The 24,328-nt window shown below is 42.9% G+C and overlaps 3 protein-coding genes across 7 annotated transcripts in view; 1 reads left to right on the top strand and 2 right to left on the bottom strand.

Moving 5' to 3' along the window:
- Positions 1-6,787, bottom strand: part of DNAJC2 (DnaJ heat shock protein family (Hsp40) member C2) — a 16,239-nt gene extending 9,452 nt beyond the window's left edge. Inside the window, exons 1-7 of one of the 2 annotated variants that reach the window (XM_083575189.1) lie at positions 6,243-6,787; positions 5,493-5,787; positions 4,096-4,286; positions 3,106-3,181; positions 2,083-2,181; positions 1,133-1,274; positions 102-182 (exon numbers count right to left, since the gene is read on the bottom strand). In XM_083575189.1, the coding sequence (XP_083431315.1) occupies positions 102-182; positions 1,133-1,274; positions 2,083-2,181; positions 3,106-3,181; positions 4,096-4,286; positions 5,493-5,553 (650 nt within the window). In that variant the 5' untranslated portion in view covers positions 5,554-5,787; positions 6,243-6,787. Of the gene's footprint in view, positions 1-101; positions 183-1,132; positions 1,275-2,082; positions 2,182-3,105; positions 3,182-4,095; positions 4,287-5,492; positions 5,788-6,242 lie in introns of those variants that run through there. The other variant, XR_014539393.1, reaches the window with a different exon arrangement.
- A 122-nt stretch (positions 6,788-6,909) lies between these two features.
- Positions 6,910-17,063, top strand: PSMC2 (proteasome 26S subunit, ATPase 2). 3 transcript variants are annotated; one of them, XM_083575295.1, is made up of 12 exons: positions 6,910-7,095; positions 8,926-8,963; positions 9,547-9,628; positions 10,178-10,277; positions 10,820-10,951; positions 12,310-12,382; positions 12,530-12,625; positions 13,358-13,522; positions 14,549-14,636; positions 15,223-15,425; positions 16,591-16,687; positions 16,779-17,063. In XM_083575295.1, exons 1-12 carry the CDS (start codon positions 7,026-7,028, stop codon positions 16,934-16,936), a joined length of 1,302 nt encoding a protein of 433 aa, XP_083431421.1. In that variant the 5' UTR covers positions 6,910-7,025; the 3' UTR covers positions 16,937-17,063. The 3 variants fall into 3 exon arrangements, 2 of the variants coding, with proteins under 2 accessions (XP_083431421.1, XP_083431422.1); XR_014539406.1 differs by having other exon boundaries at positions 6,930-7,095; positions 15,223-15,824; positions 15,894-16,687; XM_083575296.1 differs by having other exon boundaries at positions 6,960-7,311; positions 8,000-8,963.
- Positions 17,064-17,610: 547 nt separating this feature from the next.
- The window catches only part of SLC26A5 (solute carrier family 26 member 5), a 33,084-nt gene continuing 26,366 nt past the window's right edge, over positions 17,611-24,328 (bottom strand). For both annotated transcript variants that reach the window (XM_083575145.1, XM_083575144.1), the window contains exons 16-19: positions 23,674-23,784; positions 20,211-20,414; positions 19,596-19,650; positions 17,611-18,324 (exon numbers count right to left, since the gene is read on the bottom strand). In XM_083575145.1, coding sequence (XP_083431271.1) covers positions 18,176-18,324; positions 19,596-19,650; positions 20,211-20,414; positions 23,674-23,784 — 519 coding nt within the window. In that variant the 3' untranslated portion in view covers positions 17,611-18,175. The remainder of the gene's footprint in view (positions 18,325-19,595; positions 19,651-20,210; positions 20,415-23,673; positions 23,785-24,328) is intronic.

Consider the following 24,328-nt stretch of genomic DNA (forward strand, 5'->3'; position numbering starts at 1 on the left):
ATGCAAGAGTCCTGTTTATTTTTACAGACAATTTTTCCCATACAGTTTTGAAATGCCACATAAAATTATTTCAAAATGAAGAAAGAAAAAAGTTTGCTTACCAAAATGAATAAAATGCATCTACCTCTTCAAAGGAGGAATTTGTGTCCCCAAGCTTAGGTACATTTTTCTTATTTGACCATCTGTAGCAATTAAGACATACGCAGATATTCACTATGATGAAAAGTTGGGTGAATTCACTGAAGAAACAGTAACTTTGACTATACATTAACACTATATCATGTGAGAATTTAATCTGAAGTATATGGACTTGCTTCTCTAATCCTCTGAACTCTATAGACGATTTCAAATTCAGAAGAAGTGAGCTTAATCTTATAATTTGATTCTCAAGCAAGTAGCACAAAGGAAAACAGTATCAGTCTTCCATCTTGGTGCTAACATTGCAAAATGACTCGGAATGTTGAGATACTATAATCTATTATTTCTACAGTATTAGCAAATTAAATTAAATTTCTATACCTTCATCCAAGGATCACAGAGTGATTTACAATATAAAAACAAAAATATTTAACATAGTAACAAACAAAACTAAGTGTTCATTATTTATTAACCTAGCACTGCTGGACTAAAACATCCACAACTGCAAGATGCAATATAAAACTGTACACTGGACAGAAGCCAATAAATTGAGCATAGCCTCTCCTCCATTGCTCTGACAAAGTTGAGAAAATTATTTGTACACCATCGTGAAGGCTAGGCCTTGTGAAGCAAGTGACAGTGGAAGATAGCCAAGCACTGAGGCTGCATTAAACAATTAGAACAGTTCTGGAACCAACAGATGGATGCTCTACAACAGACTGCTCTAATGGTATCACCAGTGTGGGTTGCTAGGAAACAGCAATAAGCACACAAATATTGTTTTAGTACCTAAGAGTGAGATAACTGAGTGTGAGTTCAGTTCAAACACATCAAACCACTAGGTATGTAGACACAACTCTATCTGCATCTGACCACTATTAAGATGCTCAAGCTTGCCAAATGGCTGGAATCAAAGACACTTCTAACACAAAGACACACTGCCAATAAGGCAAAGTGGGAGAAAATCTCCCCTACAGCCTATAATATAGCTTACCTGGCATTTCTTTCAAAAACCGGGGAAAAAACTTCAAAGAAGTTTTCCTTTGCTTCACTTTTAGAAGGAACAGTATTATCAAAAGTAGGATCTATACTGTTAAATGCTCGTCTCTTCAGAGGATCTGACAAAATTTCATAGGCTGGAAAATGGAATTACAGTAAATAATCAATTTACAGTAAGTAATCAAAATTGGGAGCCAAGCTTGGTTCCCCCTCAAAAGTGCCTTGCTGCTCATGCACTGCGAATGCCCAGCATGACTTTTTCTGAACTAACATGCAATGCACAGCCATTTCAGAAAATTAGCTTTGTGGACTGTGCTGGATGGATTAAGTAACTATTCATATGTATCCAATCCTCAGAGCCAATGAAGAATCCCAGTGACTGCATTTGCCAATAGGTTTGGTGAATCAATAGAATAAGATATGCACTGCGTGTTTCTGTAACATGCTTAAAAGCTATCATCAGGACTTCTGAAAAGGGGATAGAGCACAATTCTAAAATCATCATTACATCAGTTTTCCCTTTTCAAAAGCTCCCCCAGTTATTGCAATTTCTGGAATGCAACATTTCAGAGTCGTGACAAGAGCAATAATTGGATAAGAGGCTGCTTATCTTTAGAGCAGCTTGCACATATACACAAACTAGGAATCTAAAATCATGAGTAAGCATAATTCAATCAATTATGTCATAATTAATCTAAGCTGACACACACAAGCCCTCTCATCTGCATACAAGAACAATAAGGAGCACAATAACTTGTTTCAATGAATTCATGGTTATTTTATTAAGCAGCAACATTATTATTATTACTGAGACACTGCCAACAGTGCCATTTGCTGGAAGCTCTGTTCTTCTAATATGTGTTTTACGTAAGCAAGAATCACAAATGTACTGAACCATTTTATGCACAGTCATATAGGCTATGTTAGTTGACAACTAGTACTTACCTTTTGTTATACAAGTAAAGTAGTCGTTGTCACCTTCACCTATCTGTTCTCCTGCTGCTTTTCGCTTGTCTGGATGGTGTTTCAAAACCATGGCTTTATCTATGGGAGTAGAAGGAAATGTCAACTTCAGAAACACCTCCCTTCACCTGCTTTATCATCAATTGCATATTGCCTGTTTTAAACAGCAAAAATGTTTTAAGCAGCAAAAAGTATCCAAACAACAGCGATACCTTGTACTTTCACAGACACACCATGAGTTGAACCATATTACATATCTGTGGGGTCACAGCTATCCTTAACGGAGGACAGAAATGTAAGTAAAATTATTTCCCCTCTCTCTTACATGAAATGCAAAGTGGCAAAACAAGTACTTTGTGATGTTTCACACATATTTAAGATTTCAACATCTCACCCCACACATTAATTTCTGAATACTAAAGAACTAATTATACTACAACTACAGTATTGAAAAAATGCAACTCTGCATATGCAAAGCTGATTTAGGCTGATGCGGCAGTTAAGATCAATAATTACCAACCTTTCAGTATTTTGTGTGTGTCTGGCATCTCTAGGTTTTGAACTAAATTGCACAAGGAGTTACATTGTATCAGGATCCTGAATTACCACATAAAAATTACAAATGGACCACAGGCTGCATGTGTGCATAGCTTTGCCCCAGATAATAAATCCTTAATTTCAGGTGTTTTACTTCAATTGGAAGTCAATGTAAAATGCATCTTACTGTTTTTCTTTAGTTTTGTGACTCAGCTGTTATAGTTGACCCCTGAACACATGTATTTTAAAGTGTTCATCCTCCCCACCCCATGATCGTAAGTCCTAAACTAACAATCAGACTCTATGTTTCAGCTGAAGAACTGTGCCACAGCAGTCAAAACCACATTCTTGGTGTCCTTTTAAGTGAAATGTTCTTCCTTTATGCAATCAACAGCTTTCAGTGCAGCACAGAACTGTTCATATGACCTGAAGCATTTTCAATACAAAAAATGAATGTAAGGTACTTACGAGCGGCTTTTATTTGCTTCTGAGATGCCTTGTATCTTATATGTCCCAGCCCAAGAACTGAATAATGATCCTGATTCTGAGAGAAAATTGCAAATATCAACAGCTATTTATGGTGAGTAGCAACTATTGAGCAGCCAAGTGGCAGAGTAAGCTAAATTACTCTTTTCCTCCTTCTGTTTTCTTGCCGCTTTTGCCTTTCCTTATCCCTATAGCTCCTCCATCCAGAACTTCAGGTTTTGAATAAGGAATTGTCTTTTAAGAGACCTTAAAAAGGAGAGATAGAAGACCACCTCACTTCATGAGAGAGGGAAAGAACACAGGTAGCTGCTACAGTGTGGTGCCCTACTTCTCCAATTCTCTAACAGTTGCCACAAGAAAAGTGTTAGCAGAAAGAAATGTGAGCACAACACAATGAAGAAAAAGAAAAGAGTTAAATGAAAACAGGTATGTATAAATTAAGCACAAGGCAGAAACAATGCCTATTAATGGAATTTTAGAAGGCAGATTTCCATATTGCCACTGTTAGCTGATCTGACCAGACCTTCATAATATGTTCATCATATATGTTCAAAGCTTTTATAATGTTATATTTTTTCCATGTGACGCATTGACACTGTGCTGTTAGCTTAGAACTATTTACTTAGTATTAGCCACTGGGAAACGTGCCACTCTTTAAGTGAAACCTAATACCAATCTGAAAAAAAGGAGAGGGCACAAAATGCTATTGGGCAACTCAATGGGGCTTAATCCTACGTAAGTGGAATTGAATCTTGAATTTCCCTGAAGTGGGGACGGGGAGAACTAATTTTTGTGTGGTTGAAAACAATCCTTAAGCTCAAACCACACATGGAATAACAGATGAAGCAATTCTCAAGAAGCAATATAGAATATATTGCTTGAAGCAAAATAGAAATATTTCAAATTGTTAGTACTGGTAGGAAATCTTCACTAAAAAATGAACAAATACAATTGTAACATTAGATCATATACCTTCCAGTCCTTTGGATCAAGTGTTTTTAACATAGGAAATTCCTCCAACTGCAATTCTTCATCTCCTGACTCTTCAGAGAGCTCTTTTTCATCTTCCAGTTCCTGGAAAGAGGCAGAAACATGTATGTTTCTCCTCTTAATAAATGCTTCAAACCATCTTCCCACAGGTTCAACTTGGCAAAGCACAGAAGCTGTGAATAAAAATATTACAAGCTTAGGAGGCACTTCCACTGAGCTAAAATCTTCACATTCACCCACTACCAAAATCTGGACAACCTTGTATACATTTATTTGGCCAAAAGTACCGGTATGTGTTCTGCAAACATAAGACGCAGCAAATCCTAGTTTGGCATCATTAAAGTATCATATACACGAATAAATGCACTCTAATTTTGTCCTCTTCAAGGCAGCCTATAAAAACATTATATACCACACACACACGTTAAGTTCCAGCTATTTAAATTTGTTGTAATTCATCAGCAAACCCGCCTTTATAATTGTCATTACAAATAGATATTTGATAGGCAGATGTTTGAAAAGTAGTTTTATTAGAAATAGGTCACTTGTAAAGTGCTTTTAAAATAAGAAGCACTTTAGCTGATTAACTGTATTATAACTGACACATTTCTACCATACTTAGGGTAGTAGATGCTGTGCTTTAGTCAGTTACATGTCAGGGCAACATGGCTCTTCTATCCGCCAAAGAAAACTGTATTTGTTTCAGGTTGCAATCCTACAGTTTATAGACTATACACCTCCTCAACCAGCAAGAAGGGCTTTCTTCTATCGACATATCTGCTTTGGGTGTGCGTGTGAGACACCTCTCCCCAAAAAGATGAGGACTCGCTTTATTCATTTTCTTAAAAATGCATGAATAAGATCGGCAGTATTGTACTAAGGTAGGAAACAGCGCATTCCGCCCGTGGAGTTAACACCTTCCTACATGAAGTAGGAGAGATCTTCTGCCCAACAATCTCAGCAATATGTCCAAGAGGCAAACGAGCTAAAAGCCCCTCCATGCTTCACATCCTTCTAGAGCCGCGGATATTGGTGCGACAGGCAGAAATTCAACAGGGGCAGCTTCTACCAGCAAAAAAGCTACAACGACGGGAAAAGGTGCGCTGGGTGAATTTCTGCTCCTCTTATGCAGCTCCCGCCGGGGGGAAGGCGGCAGAAACGGGGCGGCGGCGGCGGGGGGGAAGAAAGAGGGAAACAGCCGGGGGCCTTCAGCGACGAATTCCCGCCCCCGCTGCCGCCGCTTGCACCCCATTCGCGGCGAAGGCCTCGTGAAGGGAAGCCGCCTCACCGGGGACTCGCGGAGAAGTGGCCCCCCTGCGAGGCCCCCGGAGGCTGGGAAGGCCGGAGGGGAAGGAGCCGAGAAAGGAGAAGGGACCGACCCGAGGACAAGGCTCTGGAGACGCCGGTGACCTGACCCTCGGGCGCCCCTCTCAGCAGCATCGCGGCGCCGCCCCGGGGAGGCCGCTCCGTCCCGGAACAAACGGGTCCGCCGCCGGTGTTTCTCCCCTCCTCCGCCGTCGGCCTCGGTCGCGGGTTGCCGGGAGCCGGCGCATGGAAGGACCCGGCGAACACTTCCGGGGCGTCGGGTCACGCGCGGGCAAGCGCTTCCTGTCTTCCGGCTCGCCTAGGAGCGCGACGGAGAGGTTCCGCCGCACTAGGGAGCTGCAGAGCTCGCTGTCTCTCTCTCCCGCCCTCCTTTTTTATTTATTTATTTATTTTAAAGAAATATTTATTGAAGTTTTACAAAAACAAATATGCAAGAACACATAATAAAGGAAAAAATAAAAATAAAACATAGAAAAACATAGGAAAAAAAAGAAAAATTAAAAACAATTCCATTTTTCATAACTTAAAACTCATTAGCTTATTTCCTTGGCCTCCTCACGCCTCCCCTTCTTGTATTCCCATTTAAATAATCAAATCAGCAAATCCTTACCCTCTTTCATTTATCTTATCTCTATATCTTAACATTTTATAATAAAATATCATTTAAAAAAAATATATATCTTAACATTTTATAACTCAGTATTTTCATACATTATCAATTCATTTTGCATATTCTTATTAACTTTGTTGCCAATACCACTTATTTCCAATCCAGCACCATTTTAGTTATTTTTTTTTTTTACCTAATTATCTCCCGCCCTCCTTTTTAAACGAAAGGAAGGGGTGGTTGGGAAGGTCGCGTTGCCCCTTCTAATGAACGTCCTTGCCATCTGACATGTTGTAGAGAATTAAAGTTTTGTGTTATTTTAAACTGCGCACAGGGACTTTCCCGCTTGAAGGACTGAGGGCCGCAGAAACATAAGCAAATAAACATTTTCAGATCTGCTTTTCTCTGCAAGCGACAAAAAGGCCACAACAAGAAGTGGTTTCTAAGCCTCTTATTCGTGGGAACAGCAAAGAAAACAAAGCCCCAGACAGTCGTGAATGTCAGAAGTGGGTTTTTTGGGGGGGGATATTTCTGAAGGGATTTAGCCCACTTAGTAGAAAAAACACGATGCTCTTCATCTCAGGGTCGAGGGTTCAAACCCCTCGTTGGGCAAAAGATTCTGCATTGCAGGGGGTTGGACTAGATGACTCTCGGGGTCCCTTCCAACTCCACAAGTCTATGACTCTATGCATTCAGAATCCAGCGGGGCGGGAGGGAGCGAGGCGGAAGATCCGGCTGTGCACCGCTTTAAACTTCCCCCACATCTCTATGTGGATTACAGAGCCGCTCTAGGACCTATTCCTCCACCCACCCCCCCGTGGAGAGGACCCTTTTCCGGCGTCGGCAGGAAATGCTTATGACGTATTTCCCGTTCAGTCCCGGAAGGAAGAAGCTCGGAGATTCTGCGTAACGCGCATGCGCAGTAGCAGCCGCCGGTAGCAGGAGTCTCCGCCGTCGGAAGCTCTGAGGGGGAGACACGATGCCGGATTACCTGGGAACCGACCAGCGCAAAACCAAAGAGGAGGAGAAGGAGGACAAACCCATCCGCGGTGAGCCGGAGGCTGCTGCGGAAAAGAAAAGCCCCCTGACGCCCATTCCCTGGTCGCCCGTTGGGGTTCGAGTGCGCATGCGTGCCTCTCGGATGCCCCTCTGCTTCTTTGCGCCCCTCCCTTCTCTCCCCCCGCCCAAACCCTGGTACCCTGCAGATGAAGGGCGGTGTACGAAGTCTATTTAATTTAAAATCCTGCCCCCCTACATTAAACAGGGCAGCTGTTTACCAGCTCCATCTGGTACGTAGGCTGAGACCCTACCTGCCCGCGGACTGTCTCGCCAGAGTGGTGCATGCTCTGGTTATCTCCCGCTTGGACTACTGCAATGCACTCTACGTGGGGCTACCTTTGAAGGTGACTCGGAAACTACAACTAATCCAGAATGCGGCAGCTAGACTGGTGACTGGGGGCGGCCGCCGAGACCATATAACACCGGTCTTGAAAGACCTACATTGGCTCCCAGTACGTTTCCGAGCACAATTCAAAGTGTTGGTGCTGACCTTTAAAGCCCTAAACGGCCTCGGTCCAGTATATCTGAAGGAGCGTCTCCACCCCCATCATTCTGCCCGGACGCTGAGGTCCAGCGCCGAGGGCCTTCTGGCGGTTCCCTCCTTGTGAGAAGCAAAGCTACAGGGAACCAGGCAGAGGGCCTTCTCGGTAGTGGCACCCGCCCTGTGGAACGCCCTTCCAGCAGATGTCAAAGCGATAAACAACTACCTGACATTCAGAAGACATCTTAAGGCAGCCCTGTTCAGGGAAGTTTTTAACGTGTGATATTTTATTGTATTTTTGGTTTTTATGGAAGCCGCCCAGAGTGGCTGGGGAGGCCCAGCCAGATGGGCGGGGTATAAATAAATTATTATTATTATTATTATTATTATTATTATTATTATTATTAACTTAGAATTATAGAATCTTAGAGTTGGAAGGGAACCTGGGGGTCATCCAGTCCAACCCCCTGCATTGCAGGAATTTCAGCTAAAGCACCCAGGACAGAGGGCCATCCATCCTCTGCTTAAAACCCCCAGTGAAGGAAAGTTCACAACCTCCCGAGGGAGACCAGCCCACTGTCAAACAGCTCTTACTGTCGGAAAGTTCTTCCTGGTGTTGAGTCTGAATCTCCTTTCCTTGTAACTTGAATAAATAGGTTTGGGTCCTCTGGAGCAGGAGAAAACAAGCTTACTCCATCTTCTAACCCCGTAGGCTCTGTTGCTCTTGTTAGCCCCATATTACTGATGTGGCTAAATTGTGGCACTGGCTGCTGTTACGCTGCCCAGCCAAATGTAAGGTCTTGCTATTGACATATGAAGCCCTGAACAACTTGGGACCAGGTTATCTGTGGGAAAGCTATACATTATACACCCTTCCCAGTCACGTCAGTCCTTGGGAGAGGCACACTATGGGGCCATATGCTCCCAAAGTTGGTTATGTTCACTAAGATCAGAGCCTTTAGTGTGACAACAACTTCCCTTTGACATGTGCTTCTGCTGGACATCAGGTAGATGTTTACATGGTATTGGCATTTAGGCATCTGCTTAACATTCACCTGTTCACTCAGGCTTTGCCTGATGTGATGCAACTGTGTTGATGTATTAATTTGATGTACCGGTTTGTGATGTGTTTATTTTATGGGTAGAATTGTATTTTTGAATTTTTACTTTTCTTCTGCTTACCACCATATATAGTTTAATGCTGGCAGTACATACATTTTTGCAAATAATAAAACAGAAATCTTACGTCCAGATGCTATGTCTTCAGACGGTTGGTGGGAAGTAGTACAAATTGTAGTTGTTTCACTTTTTAATATGATCTGTGTTATGTGTCTTTCAGCTTTGGATGAAGGTGATATTGCTTTGTTGAAAACCTATGTAAGTATTTGTTGCAGTTACAGCTTCAAAATTTAAAAAAAAAACTAGTAATACTGGAATGTTTGGGAAACATCCACATTAACCAACTGGGAAGAATGAACAGTCCTAAAAGACATACTTTGAGAGTAAGCCTCACTGAAAATAGCAGGGTTTAGTTCTAAGTAAATATGCATAAATTTGTGAGTTTTGCTGCTTCAGCTGGAAGATTTCACTTTCATCTAAAGTAACAGCACCTCAAAACAAAATCCAATTTGGAATAAGCAAACCAAAAGCCTAAATATTACAGTTTCATGTGTGGTTTGGTGAAAAGATGAAAATTGCAGATTGCTGAGCCAATTTGACTTGAGTAAATATGTGTCTTATTTGCAAAGAGCTGTGTAAGGGTTCATATCTCACGATTAACAAGATGTGACAAAATTCAACATCTGCTTGAAACTTTGCATAACTGCAGTGCCTACTACCAAGCTAGATTGACCAGTGGCCTGATTAATAAGGTTTATCTGTTCATAGGTCTGCATTTGGGAAGTATCTGTTCAAGTCCCATTCATATATCCACCAGTCTGCCTTACTTTTTCTAATCCAGGGCCAGAGTACATACTCGAGGCAGATCAAGCAAGTTGAAGATGACATTCAGCAGCTGCTTAAGAAAATCAATGAGCTCACGGGTATGTATTTTTAGGGTTCATTGAAAGCATATATCTTTTTCATTTTAGTCTTGCCCTTTCAGTTATGGAGCATATGGGCCTATGGTTCATTACTGCTCACTCCCACGAAAAACTCCAAATAGGAAGGGTTGTTGAACAAAACAAAGGAACTGAAAACAAAGAAACCTTCATGGGCAGAGAGAAAGGGGAAACATGAGAGAGGAGATGCTGTCAGATACAGAGAGCAGCTTTATTTTAACAATTGGGATGTTGAAGCTGACATGGAAAAGGATAACCAATGTACAGTTGGATATCTAGTGTGGTGTAGTTGTTAAGACTGGGACCTAAAAGCCCCCAGTTTAAATCTCGTAAAATGCTCCCCTAGGAAGGTTTGCAAACCTGTTGAGTATTACATAGCATTGATGCAAGTGGCAGAGTGGTTTTTCCTTTTTGTCATGTTTATGTTGCATTTGCTGCTGAAACTAATTGAAACAATCTAGTGCTTGAATATATAGCACAGCATTGACCTGAGTGGCAAAGCAAGTGGTTTTTCTGCTTTTGTTTTTTTAGGAATTAAGGAATCAGACACTGGCTTGGCTCCCCCTGCTCTCTGGGATCTCGCTGCAGATAAGCAAACTCTTCAAAGTGAGCAGCCACTGCAAGTGGCAAGGTATGCAGATACTTTATCTGGTCAGCCATAGGAGCAAATAGTTATAAAAATGCATAGCATTATAGCCGTTGCTTCTATCCTCCACATGTAATGTGCAATCCCTGTTGCAAACAAGTAACATAGGGTCCCTTCCATTATAACATATGAAGTTATGCTACAACATAAATATTAAAACTTTGCTATTTGCATCTATCTGTGTCCTAGGAGCTTTAATTTCGTGTTTCATTCTGACATCTTATCTTAAGGCCTGGGTGTTTGAAATCCCTGGGGGTGGGGTAGGTTACACTGAAAGCAGTCTTTAGTTGGATATTTAAAGTGCCACCTCTCATGCTGTTCATGATTATTTAAGTTTTAGGGAGAAAAAGATATATGGTAGAAGGAAGAGTTTTTAGTTATGATTACCTAGGCAAAGGCAGCAGAAATTTAGCCTTCCTGTAACTTCTTCAAGAAACCTGGACTTCGAATAACACTTGGCTGTCAGGCACATTAAACCCTCATTTTCTCACAGATTGCTTGTTTAATTACTTTTCTCTTCTGGTTAGATGCACCAAGATAATCAATGCAGATTCTGAGGATCCTAAGTACATTATCAATGTGAAGCAGTTTGCCAAATTTGTGGTTGATCTTAGTGATCAGGTGGCACCCACTGACATTGAAGAAGGCATGAGAGTTGGGTGAGTTTATACCAATATTTTTACTGTTCTTAGTTTGAGTTACTTGACTAGTCACCAAATCTAGAGGGTTGAATGCACATTTATATTTATAGTATGTTGCCTTCCTGCCCTAAACAGGGCTGCCAAGGTGGTTTACAAAATCACAATACAATTAAAAGATGGAATGCATTCGAACAAGCCATGGTAGAACAAGTGAAATAGTTTTCAAGTGGTATAAACATCTTTGATTGGCTGCCTAAAATACATGCAATGGGCCAGTCTAACATCCAGTGAGCCAGCATGTTGGATTTGGGACTGGAAACTGAAATAATATTTTCTTATATTGCTGCATAGCAAAGTTCCCTGAGAGGTTTATAATAGAAAAAAATTGTAGAGTAAAATACAACAAGCTTGTAGAATGGAACACAAAACAATATTAACATCGTATGTAAGGATTTAAATAATTCCCAGATGAAAATGAGAGTACAAGTCAACAAACATTTTCTGAAAGAAAATAATCTTTCTAAAAGAGAACAAGCATGGAGAACATGCAGAGTGCCTTATCTCTAGACAGGAAATTTCACAACTGGGATACTACCGTGGAGAAGGCTCTGGATCCTGCCTTCAGACAATGGGGCTTCTTGAAAGAACATCTCATCAGAAGCTCTTATTGCATGCGATAGAGCAGGCATCAGATAAACAGATAAACAGGGTCTCTGTAAAGCTTTAAATGTCAAAATGCCAGTTCGGGACCAACTGATAACTAAAGCAGATTCTTTTCAAGGGCCTGAACTAAATGGCACTTGAGGCTTAATCCAGCTAAAAGTGGACAAGTTTTAATTTTCAGACCATCTGCAGAGTGTGATCACTTGATCGAGGCTTAAAATACAAGGCACCAAACAAGGCCAGCATTGAACCCAGCAACCACTGGGAAAACTTGATTAAAAGCAGAACATGATATGAAAGTAGAGTTTGGTCTTGTTTTCTTCTAGAGTACTATTTGGTTGTAAAATGCCTTGCCTGCAGAATGTAAATAAAATGCTCACATCTGAGCTGTGATAAAATACGAGGCACAGAGTTCTCTGGAGAGAGGGTGGGAGAGTGACAAGGATTGAACAAGTTGTCCCTCCACCTGGATTCCACATGGCATATCTGTCTGTCCAAATGTGTCCCTTGGTATTCCAAGCTACCCAGTCCGACCCCTCTCTCCCTCACTATGTAACCAGCCCCGCCAATATCAAATGGAGAAAAGCCTTTACATCTCTGTGGCTGCAGTCTATGCACTCTGCCGTGGTTGAAGGATGCTTTTGCCAGACCCCCTTATGAAGAGAGAGTTTGCCCCTGTGGAGGTAATGTGCATTTGTATTCTGTTTCTGCAGCGTTGACAGAAACAAGTATCAGATTCATATCCCTCTGCCTCCAAAGATTGATCCAACTGTTACTATGATGCAGGTAAGAACTCTTATTACTATTGGCCTTTGATTGTTTACCTTTGTAATCTGACTTCATTGTAACCTGCTCTTCTTATTTTATAAGATCTGTTAAAAAAAAAGTTATTGCAAATAACAAAGATGTGTGCACATCTGTTTTGTTACAAAGGTAGAGGAAAAGCCTGATGTCACCTACAGTGATGTTGGAGGTTGTAAAGAACAGATTGAGAAGCTAAGAGAGGTGGTGGAAACACCCTTGCTTCATGTAAGTATTGTAATAGAAGGTGTGTGTGATCTGCTGATTTTATTCCTCTTACAGCTTTCAAGGGCTAATTGCATATACCGCAAGAACCTAAATTATTCAGTAGTCAAAAGGCTTTTAAATCGATTTACATTTCAGTTGTCATGATTTAAGATGTTCCTTTTGTTCACCTTTCGAGGAAAGTATGAATTGCTTCGTTAGATCTGACAAAACTTCATCTAGTCCACTGTTTTGGAAATCCCTCTTCTAGGCTGCCACAAGCGGGGCACAAAAACAATGCCCTTTTGTAGTCTGTCACAATAGTATTAGGTATTCAGAGAGATGCTACCCTGTTAGTATCCCCCTGTGATCAAGCTGACTGCTTGAATAGGGCAGTGCTGTCTTTGTGAAATTGCAGGGAACATGTACCATTGGAGGCTTGAAGAAAGGGAATGGCAAAGGGAAATGTCTTTATCTGCTTGCATTATTGAAGCTTCAGTGCCTTCCTATTGGCTTTGCACCAACTCTCTTGTTACACTGCACTGCACAGCTTTCTTGCCACTGGGTCCCTTCTTGCCTTGTGCACTATTTTTAAAATGGAAGATTTCCTGACAGTTCATTGATAGTACTAAAACTGTACTGCTGTGGCAAACTTGGGCTCCGGCTGCCATTGGGTTCAGTCTAGGGCCAGGGAAAGATACTGCGTTTCATCCTGTCTGTGCAACTTTTAAACTTACTGTCTCCCTACCACTACAGCCAGAACGATTTGTCAATCTGGGGATCGAGCCCCCCAAAGGAGTGCTTCTCTTTGGCCCACCGGGGACAGGAAAAACTCTCTGCGCTCGTGCTGTTGCTAATAGGACCGATGCCTGCTTCATCCGAGTGATTGGATCTGAGCTGGTGCAGAAATACGTAGGAGAGGTAATGAAAAGAGGGAGCATGTCTGTGCATCTGTACTGGGGGAGGTCAAGTTACCAGAAAGTCTGCTCAAACTATACTTTAAATCATCTAAGTTTTCCTGCAGAGGAGGAGGAGAGTCTTTGCCTTAATATTATACAGTATGATTAGAAACCTGGACCTCTTTATATATTTGTTCACTCCTCTGGCAGTTTGGGTCATATAGAATCTGAAGCCTTGTCTTTTTATGTACAGTATGTGAGATAATATATGGTGTACAGTACGCTATTCGCATGAGTTGGGACAGCCAGGCACCAGTTATGTCCTCGAAAGAACTGCAACTAAAATGATGTCCCGTAATGAGCACAGTCTTACCTCTAGGTTCTGTAGATTCATTTGGAAGTTTTAATATTTACCGTATTTTTCGCCCTATAGGACGCACTTTTTCCCCTCCAAAAATGAAGGGGAAATCTGTATGCGTCCTATGGGGCGAATGCAGGCTTTCGCTGAAGCCTGGAGAGCGAGAGGGGTCGGTGTGCACCGACCCCTCTCACTCTCCAGGCTTCAGGAAGCTATCAGAAAGCCTGGGGAGCCCGTGGGAGTTCCCGCAGGGCTCCCTAGGCTGCGGACAGCAGCCTGCTGCCCGGAGCACGGGGAGTGCTGAAGCAGAGCGCCCCGCGCTTCGGGCAGACATCGGGCAGCCTCACAAGCTCGGGGGACAGCGGGGAGGCGCAGCGCCGCCATTCCGCTGTTCCCCGACCTGGTTTGGAGGCTGGCGCTAGGGAGAAGCGCACTTCTCCCCAGCGCCAGCCCCACAAGCTCGGGGGACAGCGGGGAGGCGGAGCGCCGCCATCCCGCTGTTCCCCGACCTGGTTTGGATTCCCTGACCTGGTTTTGGGGGGGAAATAAAGGAATTTCCCCCCCTTTATTCCCCCCCCCAAAAAAACTAGGTGCGTCCTATGGGACGAAAAATACGGTACTTTAAATACTTTTAACTCAAGTGACAGTTGGCTTTATATGAAAGTAAACCGCCTGTCTGTCTTTTTATAGGGTGCTCGAATGGTTCGGGAACTCTTTGAAATGGCCAGAACAAAAAAAGCTTGCCTTATCTTCTTTGATGAAATTGATGCTATTGGAGGTTGGTATCACCTTACGTCAGCCTTCACCAAGCTGGTGCCCTTCAGAAACTGGACTACAACTCTTTATTCTTTATTTATTATTGGCTTAGCACTCATAGTGCATTTGGAGAGAAACAAACCACTAGCTCCAGTTTTTACATAACAACAAGCCACACCCTGACTTGTTTTTCTATCTGGTGCAGCAACAGCAGGAACAGGGAAGTTAGTAAGTGTGGCCTACCACACTACTCACATTAAAGCATAGGTGAATTTATCGCTCAAACCAGGTCCCCTTTCTCTATGTCAGGTTAGTCTGTTTGGAAGACGATTAGGCAATAGAATGGCAGAAGCAACTTGATATTTGGCCTCTCTGCTGTGCTGCTTCATGCTGGTCTCTGTAGCACCAGCAAAGGACAAGGAAAAGTATTTAACAAAAGTATATCCTGCTAGTAATATCCTTTTTTAAAAAAAAAGAATGTGATATTTTGATTTACTTCAGTAGCCATAGATAACATGGTAAGGGAGTACACTTGAATTACATTTTCTTGTTTTGGGGGCACAGTTAACAAGGGTGCCTTTTGTGTTTCTCCTGCTGTCTCTCTCTAGGGGCTCGCTTTGATGATGGGGCTGGAGGGGACAATGAAGTCCAGCGCACTATGCTAGAATTGATAAACCAGCTTGATGGTTTTGATCCAAGAGGCAACATTAAAGTACTGATGGCAACCAACAGACCTGATACTTTGGATCCAGCACTGATGAGGCCTGGAAGACTGGATAGAAAAATAGAATTCAGCCTGCCAGATCTGGAGGTTAGACTATTTTGATACTAAGCAAAGTCAATAAGAACACATTTATTAGAACTTGAAGGACTGAAGGTGATAATTTTTTTCTATTAGCTCTCAGAAAATGGATTTGATCAAATAGTCATCAAAAGGATTCTGGTGGGCAATTTTAGACCTTTCCTGTCTGTCTTGGTTCTTGCCTGATTCTGTTTCAAATTATGTATTTGACCTGTTGCTTCTGTCTAGTGACAAATTCCAAGAGAGTAACTCTGTGTTGTAGCAGTTAACAAAAAGGAAAATAGTATTGTAGTCCAGCCCACAAAAGGTTGTACTGTGATGTGCTTGTCTTGAAGATGCCACAGGATTCTGTCTGCGCTTCTGTTGTCCTGAGGGGGTGACATGGACTACAGCAGAGGCAATAGGAAAGTGCTAATCTTCTCTGTATCGTTCCAATTTTAGTATATGTGCTGCCGAAGCGAGCTCCAGAGGCAATAGGAAAGTATGACGACTTAAGGGAAAGTGCAGGGTTTTATTTCATAGAATTGTAGAGTTTGAAAGGTCCACAAAGATCATGTAGTCCAATTTCCTGCATTGCAGAAATCTTTCACCCAACATTTGGCTCTGGTGCTTGAACCCATGATCTGTTGAGCAGCTGCTGCCTTCTGCTCACTCACCTGCCCTCTTCCTCGGGAGAAGGGGCAGATAAGGGATTAGTGGAGGCTGGTGGGCAAGGAGATGGTTGCAGAACAGCAGCTCTGGACCTTTCCAAAGTGCTGGAGCCTCAACAGTTGCCTAAGGGTGCATTCCCCCATTGTTGTCCCTTCAAAGGACAAATCATATTGGCTGAAGAACTGCTTTTCTCATAGGTGCATCGCTAGACATCGGCGATGGGGAGTATCGAACAGCTCTCCAGGCCTCTCTTTTTTTGCCCTCTCATGTTTTCCCCAGGCCACTGGTCCTGCTCTGTACCCTCAAGTGCTTTTTGCTTGACTGGAATGTGTTTCTGAACTGGGACAATGTCCCTTGCTTGAATGGGTGGAGGGAGGTGTGGCTGGAATGTAACACTCTACCAAACTATGAGTCACATCTGTTGCCCTGCCGACTTTTGTCTTTGGCTTTCCCAACACTGATGTGTAGATGGCAACAAGGGGATGATGCCCTTATGCTTAGCCTGTCTGTGGTTGTTTTTTAGGGACGAACTCACATCTTCAAGATTCATGCCCGTTCAATGAGTGTTGAAAGAGACATAAGATTTGAGTTGCTAGCTCGACTGTGCCCTAACAGCACTGGTAAGTCAAACATCATAGTTCTTGTTCTCTCTCTGTTTGGTGGTGGTAGTGGTTTCAGATTGTTTTTACATCCACTGTTCTTCCTTACAAGGTGCTGAAATTCGAAGTGTTTGTACAGAGGCGGGTATGTTCGCCATCAGAGCAAGGAGAAAGATTGCCACTGAAAAGGACTTCTTGGAAGCTGTGAACAAAGTAATCAAGTCATATGCCAAATTCAGTGCTACACCTCGCTATATGACTTACAACTGATTCTATATACCACTGAGAGATCTCTTTTATATGGCTAATACTACGCAGAGTAATATCAAGAGTTCTAGTTCGTGTGTGTGGTGTAACATAGTTGGACTAGTAGAAATAAATGGAATATTCCAAGTTACATGGTGTAGTTCATTATGATATTCAGTAAAAATGTTTAACTGCGTATTACCCTTCCCAGATCTAATGAACCCTGTTTGGGAGCACCTCTTCTTTTCCGCAGGCTTTTGAGTGGGACATACCCTGTACAGCACTGTGAAATCAGTAACTACCTCATTGAAAGTGAAATACATGTTGGCTTCGTTAATAACAAACCCCAGTATTTGGGATTCCCTTGAAACTGGTCCGTTTTTCACAGTGCTCCACAGTGCCTTTTTTGTATCAGACTCTGGTGTCATTTAGGAGGAAGTGTGTAAAAAGGTTTTTCATCATCATACACTTGAATTACCATAGCAATATGCTTAATCAGAGTAGATCACTGCCCCCCCCCTTTTTAAAAAAGAAAAATTGCCATTAATGTCTATTTCTGTCTCAGGGCACCATTCCAGTCACAAAACCTTTCAACCTATAGATAGGCACCATCAAAGTATCACATAGGTGCATATCTATCTTGACTACCATAACGTCTAAAAATAAGCAGAAGGGAAATGGAAGAACTTAACGCAAGCTGCAAAAAATGGCTTTTATGGGATTTTAAAAACTGACTACATAAAATGTAGTTTTGAAAGCCAGTGCTGAACCCTTGAAAGATATTGTACAGTGCAATTCTTCAGTAGATGGTACAAGAATACATTTTACAACAATGCTTCCACAATAAAGCGTCAAAGGAAAGTAGCAAGCAGTCCATGTCTCCCAGGCTTGCTGCATCATCTGTACTCTTTTCAGTAATCCACAGTGCTAAAAATATCCATGTAGTGCAATATCTCATCTGCTGGCACATTTCTGAACAACAACAAAAAAACTCCCAAATCTTTTAGGATGCTTTCAGGAAAATACACGAGTCTTTTTTATACAAACCAGTTCAGGCTATACCTGACTTCAATTTTTGAAAGTATTAAGGCTTCAAATTCTTCAGAGAGCATCCTGGCAGAAAACAAGGCGGCTCTACTACTGTGTCACATACCCGTAAGACTGGCTAATCTTAGGCGCTGTATAATCTGTGCAAATTAAGTATTAAAGAGAAGCCCTTGGAATTTAATCAATGCACCACCATACAATCTATGATGCAGGAGTTCACACCACAACATCTACAGGAGTCTGCAAGGCTGAGAGGCCTTTCAGTTGGCTGAAAAGGACAGCATCATGGGTACTGGGAAACAGCAAGTCTCTTCGAGCAGCTTTGTCAAAGAAATGTAGTCTAGCAAGGTTCTCCACAACCGATCCTAGGTAGAAAAGAAAAAGCTTTAAAGGGGTGTGGGTGTAAAATTGTACAGCCTCTATTTCATTCCTGTGATCTGACTAAACAGCTTACCTATGCAAAACCACACACACCTGCCCATGTAGCTGGAGGAGGAACAATGCATACAATGGGTGGTGTGTGCTTGGTTCCGGGTGCAATATAGGAGCTACGGCTGTATTTATATAGTCCCAGTATGAGGGGGAAACTGAGCAGCATTCAGCCAACTAGCTTCATCAACACAGAGATGTTCACTGGCACAATGGAACTTCACGCCCTCCCATTATCTGCTCTGGAGGCTTGGGGGAACCCCCAGAACAGATTTATGGGGCTCATGGTGGGAGTAAATGTCAAAATCTGCTCTGGTGCCTCCTGCAAGTCTCCAGAGTCAATTTTAAGGGAGCAGAAAGAGGGAGGAGGTGGAAGAGGAAGCTTTGCTCCATGCCCTGAAGTCGGTGGCTTCATTGGTGTTGCAGCATTGGATGTGGCCCCAAATATTGTTATATTTTAAGACACCATTTCTAAGTCCCATGGCTGTGAAGAGGTGTTTGTGTGTCTGTTCAAACACCCTTGAGAGTCTGCAGCAAAACAAATGTGTGCAAAATGCCTGAACTTATTTTGAATACTGAATTTGAGCACTCTCACAGAAAAGTTCAAGTAGTAGTCCAACATGCATACAAATTGGATGCAGCATCACCCATAGTGCACCTTTGAGCACACTAGAGGGCACTGCCGAGTTTAAAAAGCAGCTGGATAAGAGTGGATCAAAAGTCACAGGGCTCCATATAGCCTCCAGGCTGTTCTTTTAACAGCAGCTAGTGTGTTAACAAACCAACTAACAAGATCCTCTCCTCATTCTTCAAAAATGCCCACAGTTACACAGGCAAAGGTAAGGACCAAGTATCTCATTCCTTGGGTTTATCTTCAACAGTTGTAGGTTGCTGGGATTTACATTAGCACTTTCTCCTGTTCTTTAGCTGAATTTGCTGGTGTTACAGTCACTTCATCTGCACTTCAGGCAGAAAGGAGAGACAGGCATAGCTTGTATGATATGGGGTTGATCAGGAAGCCACACATCACTAACACAGCATGTTTTTAGCATGTTTGCCATGTACAATCAGGCAGTAGACCAATATTTGCCTCAGGCCTTAGAGAGCTGCTGCCAGTTAGATTAGAAGAGGCAAGGCTAGATGTGGGGGTGGGGAGTCAAAAGTGATCAGAGCAAGTCCATGATTTCCATCCATCAAACAGGCTTACCATTGCAGCCGCTGATATACACTGACACTCCTATTTCTTCATACTCTTTTATGATCTACAACAGTGCAGAAATTAATTTGCAGTTAATATATCTGTATTTTAAAAGTCATCGTCATAACATACACATGCCCTTTTAAAATGGAGCAGCTTTTCTAAAAATGCCAAGGGAGAAATTGGGAGGCAAGGAGTACGGTGCTTAGAAGGTGCTTTGCTGAAGGTAAGTCCTTTCAAGTTGAATGGGACTTACTCTCAGGTTAAGTGTCTACAGGATTGCAGCCTAAATAGCTAAGGAGCCTGTGGCCCTGTGGATTTTGATGGACTGTAACTCCCATCATCTTTGATTACTGGCTGACCAGTGACACTTGGAAGGCCACAAATCCTCCCACCCTGTTTCGAGGCCTAAGACAGCAGGAAGCTCTTCTGGGCAAGCCTCTTTGAAATGGACGTGAGCTGTGCACAGTCTTGTGCAAGAGAACTTCCTTTGGCCTCACTCCCTTTACTTGGTACGTGGATGCACAAAGCTTTGTCTTTGATGCGTGCCTTAAAGCAGCGAAAGGTATTCTGGTAGCAAGGTATTAAGTGTAGGATATGGCAAGGAGGTAAGATGCTACGTACTGAATTTAGGGCTTTGACTCCAACTGAATCCACGAAGTTCACAGGTGAACAATCCAAAATGATTGTGTGAATATTGGTCACTGGCTCCATAAAGCGCTCGAGCTCATCGGGAGAGGAGTCCTGCGTAGTTGCAGAGAACTTTCCATTGAGCGGCAGTTCGTCATTCATTACTTCATGTTTCACACTGTTCTCTGTGTAGTTTGTCTTTCACAAAAGATAAATAAATACCAGACTTAAGTATAGGTTTTTGCTTCTTTCAGACTCCTACAATCAGCACAGGATGTCATATTAACTCTGCATAATTAATAATAATAATAATAATAATAATAATAATAATAACTGTCCCACATGCACACTTGTTCTCTGTGTAAATGAATGTAAAGTGTTGACTATGTAAATATTTATCTAGAGAGCTGTCATTGTTTACATACAAATTAGGAAATATCAAAGGACAAGTATCAGCGTTACTATATAAGGACACATGTAACGGAAAAGTTGGTTCCACAAGTCTTTCTTTTCACTTTTTTCTCCTGCCAGCAAATGGTTACAGAATGGCAGCCTCTCGTTGGCTGTGGTTCCAGGAGGGAGAGTTTAAAAGGAGAGGCTTTGGAGGGAGATAGGGTCAGTGTGGTTAAGTGGGTGGTTGAGGAGGGAGGTTCGAGAAGTTGGGAGTTAGGTAGGGAGATACGATAGGAGTCAGGTTGAAATACAGAGAGTGTTAAGGAGGGAGAGTTGGTTCTGGAGAAAATATCCATTCCAAGTGTACAGTGAAGGACTGAGTGTGGTGTCCTGCAGGAGTAATAGGACTGAATCTTGCTGGGAGACTGAGGGTGAGACAGGAGAAGTAGGAGCTGAAAAAGATTAAGTCTACTTAGGTCTCAAACTAGTCTGGAGGGGAGAGACTCTTCTGATGAAAGAGGAGACTCCCAAAACCCAGTGAAGGAAGGGGTGTGTAGTGAGCCCTTAAGACTATTACTGAAAGTACCTCAGGAGCTGGAGTTGTTCAAGGGATGGGTAACTGAAGGAAAGCACTGCCTTGGAAAGGAACCAAACTATAAAGCTGAAACCTCTGAAAACGACTTGAAGTGAACTAGCATATTATCCTTGAAGTAACCTAAGTTTCTCCACTTGTATTATACTACCTGGTTTTAAAAATAAACCTTTATTGTTTATTTAAAGAACACCCGCTTGAGACTCCCACAGGATACTCTGGGATAGTTAAAGGTAAAGGTAAAGGTACCCCTGCCCGAACAGGCCAGTCTTGACAGACTCTAGGGTTGTGCGCTCATCTCACTCTATAGGCCGGGAGCCAGCGCTGTCCGCAGACACTTCCGGGTCACGTGACCAGCGTGACAAGCTGCATCTGGCGAGCCAGCGCAGCACACGGAAACGCTGTTTACCTTCCCGCTGGTAAGCGGTCCCTATTTATCTACTTGCACCCGGGGGTGCTTTCGAACTGCTAGGTTGGCAGGCGCTGGGACCGAACGACGGGAGCGCACCCCGCCGCGGGGATTCGAACCGCCGACCTTTCAATCGGCAAGTCCTAGGCGCTGAGGCTTTAACACACAGCGCCACCCGCGTCCCTGTCCTGGGATAGTTAGGTTTTGTTTTTAAGCCTTTGGGTAAAAGGTTGTTCAGTAAGGTGGGGGCAATATATTTAAGAGAGCGGGCACATCGGCGTGAGCAGTAACTGAGGCGCCAACCTCGTCGCATGTCTATGCAGAAGTCCTATTTACAAGGCTTGCTCCCAAGTACATGAGTATAGGACTGCAGCCAACTCAACTTCTTTTGTTGCCTTTTGGGTGCCAATTCCCTGATAATTTTGATGTGAAAGATCAAAAGCCGGGCCTACCGATAGCTAGAGTGAAACACTGCCCTAGGGAGTCTTCCTAAATCTACTAGCTGCTGCCTCCATTGGAGAACAAAGTTGTGTGTGCTGCTTCCTCCAGGTGTGGAGGATGCTGTCCCATTGCTAGTGTTGAAATAAATTCTACTTCATCCCTGTCAAGTCAGCTTCTGCGTGTGGAATCGGGGTGGGTGGAGAGGCTCTGGTCCTTTCTCTCAAGCATATGTGCTGAAAAGAATCACCCCCTTGATATGCACAAAATCCCGTGAAAGGGCCCACCGTGTAAAAAAAAATCTAGTTACTTCAGCCTGAAACACACTAGAAACCAAGTGCAATGTTGGGATATGAAAACCAGAGGTCTTACAGGGACAGGAGCCCTATCTCTTAGGGGCCAATCCCTTTTGGGGGGCCCAATATTTGGGGGGCATGTTCAAAAGGGGACAGAGGAGGCCAAGTGTGACATGGCTTTAGTGGCTAGCTCCTCCTGCTCCTGCCATGGGGAGAAGGAGCAGGGAAGCAGCTCCCAGCTGGTCGTGGCGGCAGGAGGAGGAGCCACAGCCATTGAAGCCGCAGTGCTGCCATATTCGGCTCCACCCCTGCCGCCTCCCGATGCCCTATCATCACACACAGCACAACGTGGCCCTGTCCCTCAGAAGTTGGTACCTCTGCTCATGGCAGGGTGAGTTTTACAGGATCATGATGTCTCTTTTCCCTTCAAAAACAGGTGTGTGAATCTGCCCTTAGGACATCCTCATTCTAAAACAAGTCTGAATCTAAAACATAATTCTCCGGTCATTCTTTGTTTTTGGATGCCTCTCTGGAACAGTAAAAACTTCTTTTGTGAGATCTGCAGGAGGAATAATGATAGCTACTCTCTCTCTTGATGCAGCAGTTTCATTCCACACCACAAGGGGGAAGTGTGGTCAGGCGACAAAAGTAACAGCTAGTTTTGATCCACATCTTGCTCCCTATTCATATCACATGTCACCAGCACTCTCCCCAAATCCCAATGTTTGCATTTAACAGGAATTCTATTAAGGCAAACTGCTGCTCACATGCTGCATGTCGTAATGGACTTGAAACAGTTCTATGTGATTCCTGAGTATTCCCTCCCTCATAAAGCAAATGCAAAATTGTCAATCAAATGGCCTCAGCTGCACTAAACACACACCTTTATGTTCCTATTGCACTGACACCCTTGTAAAAATCATGTATAGTACTGGACAAGGGTAGCCAACTATCAAAACATAGCCTATGCATAGCTCAAAAATAGCACCAGCCTCAAGAACATGATACTCCTTCATCTGACCCTTCTCTTAAATGAATTGCCTTCCTTCCCACCAATTATGTAAAACGCCAACATTGATCTCAACCTTGGTTAATGCTAACCAGGTTTCTGTACAAACCGTTATTTCAGATCCAGGCAAACTGGAAACCCAACTAACATTAGGCAAAGACAGCAGACATTTCAGTTAGCTGCAGGAGGGGAAAATTAATGCTTTGCAAGAAGAGAAAGTTGGAGGAGGGAGAATGCATTCCCAAGGCTGGTTCTCAATTTATTAAATCACTGCTAAGGGGGAGCCAGAGCCTGTGACAGAAAACACTTGCAAGGCTTACCACTTTCAGGACTGCTGTTTTCTTTTGTTCATGAAGGTGCTTCAGTTCCTTTCTGTGCCTTTTCTGGGCTTTCTTCCTTGCTGCCAAGACTGCACAGGGATCAACACCAGTCTATAGCAGAAATAAAAGCAAAAAAACCCCCAGAGAAGATTCATCTTTGTAAAGTGGTAACCAAGCCATGGGTTTCTGCCATAACATTCATAACCCTTTAAGGTGCTGCAGGACTCTTTGTTTGCCTTTTAAGAGGTCACCTTTCAGCAGCTATTAAAGAAGTAAAATTAATTCACCTGCCAAATTGGAGAATTTACACTGGAAAGACTCTTTTTAACGGAACTGCTGATGAGGACAGAGAAAAGGGGGGGCTGGGAATACTAGAAAACAGAGCTTTTATTTGGTTTTAACAAGCACCACCTATTACAGTAACATTCCTGGAGCTTCCAATATCACTACCCTCTAATGCCAGTAACATGCAAGGTAACTTTTAAGTGTGTCAGATGAGATTCTGTGTATGTGTGGGGTAAGAATCAAAACAAGACACAAATTCATGCTTGAGAATGGAGCTATGCTCAAATGCTTCAAGAACTAATCCAACTATTCTTAGCTCAGGCTGGCTGAGACAGAAGGCTTTTCTAACACACCCAGATGTGACATGGGT

Source organism: Podarcis filfolensis, assembly GCF_964270895.1.
Source record: "Podarcis filfolensis genome assembly, chromosome: 10".
Classification (NCBI taxonomy): Eukaryota; Metazoa; Chordata; class Lepidosauria; order Squamata; family Lacertidae; genus Podarcis; species Podarcis filfolensis.

What these genes read in the sequence shown, in the direction of transcription:
- PSMC2 (XM_083575296.1), top strand. Translation starts at nt 8,844, where the DNA reads ATGTCTTCAGACGGTTGGTGGGAAGTAGTACAAATTGTAGTTGTTTCA. An exon ending in GAAAATCAATGAGCTCACGG is followed by an intron (nt 9,629 to 10,177) that starts GTATGTATTTTT and finishes TTGTTTTTTTAG; the next exon opens with GAATTAAGGAATCAGACACT. An exon ending in TGGAAACACCCTTGCTTCAT is followed by an intron (nt 12,626 to 13,357) that starts GTAAGTATTGTA and finishes CTACCACTACAG; the next exon opens with CCAGAACGATTTGTCAATCT.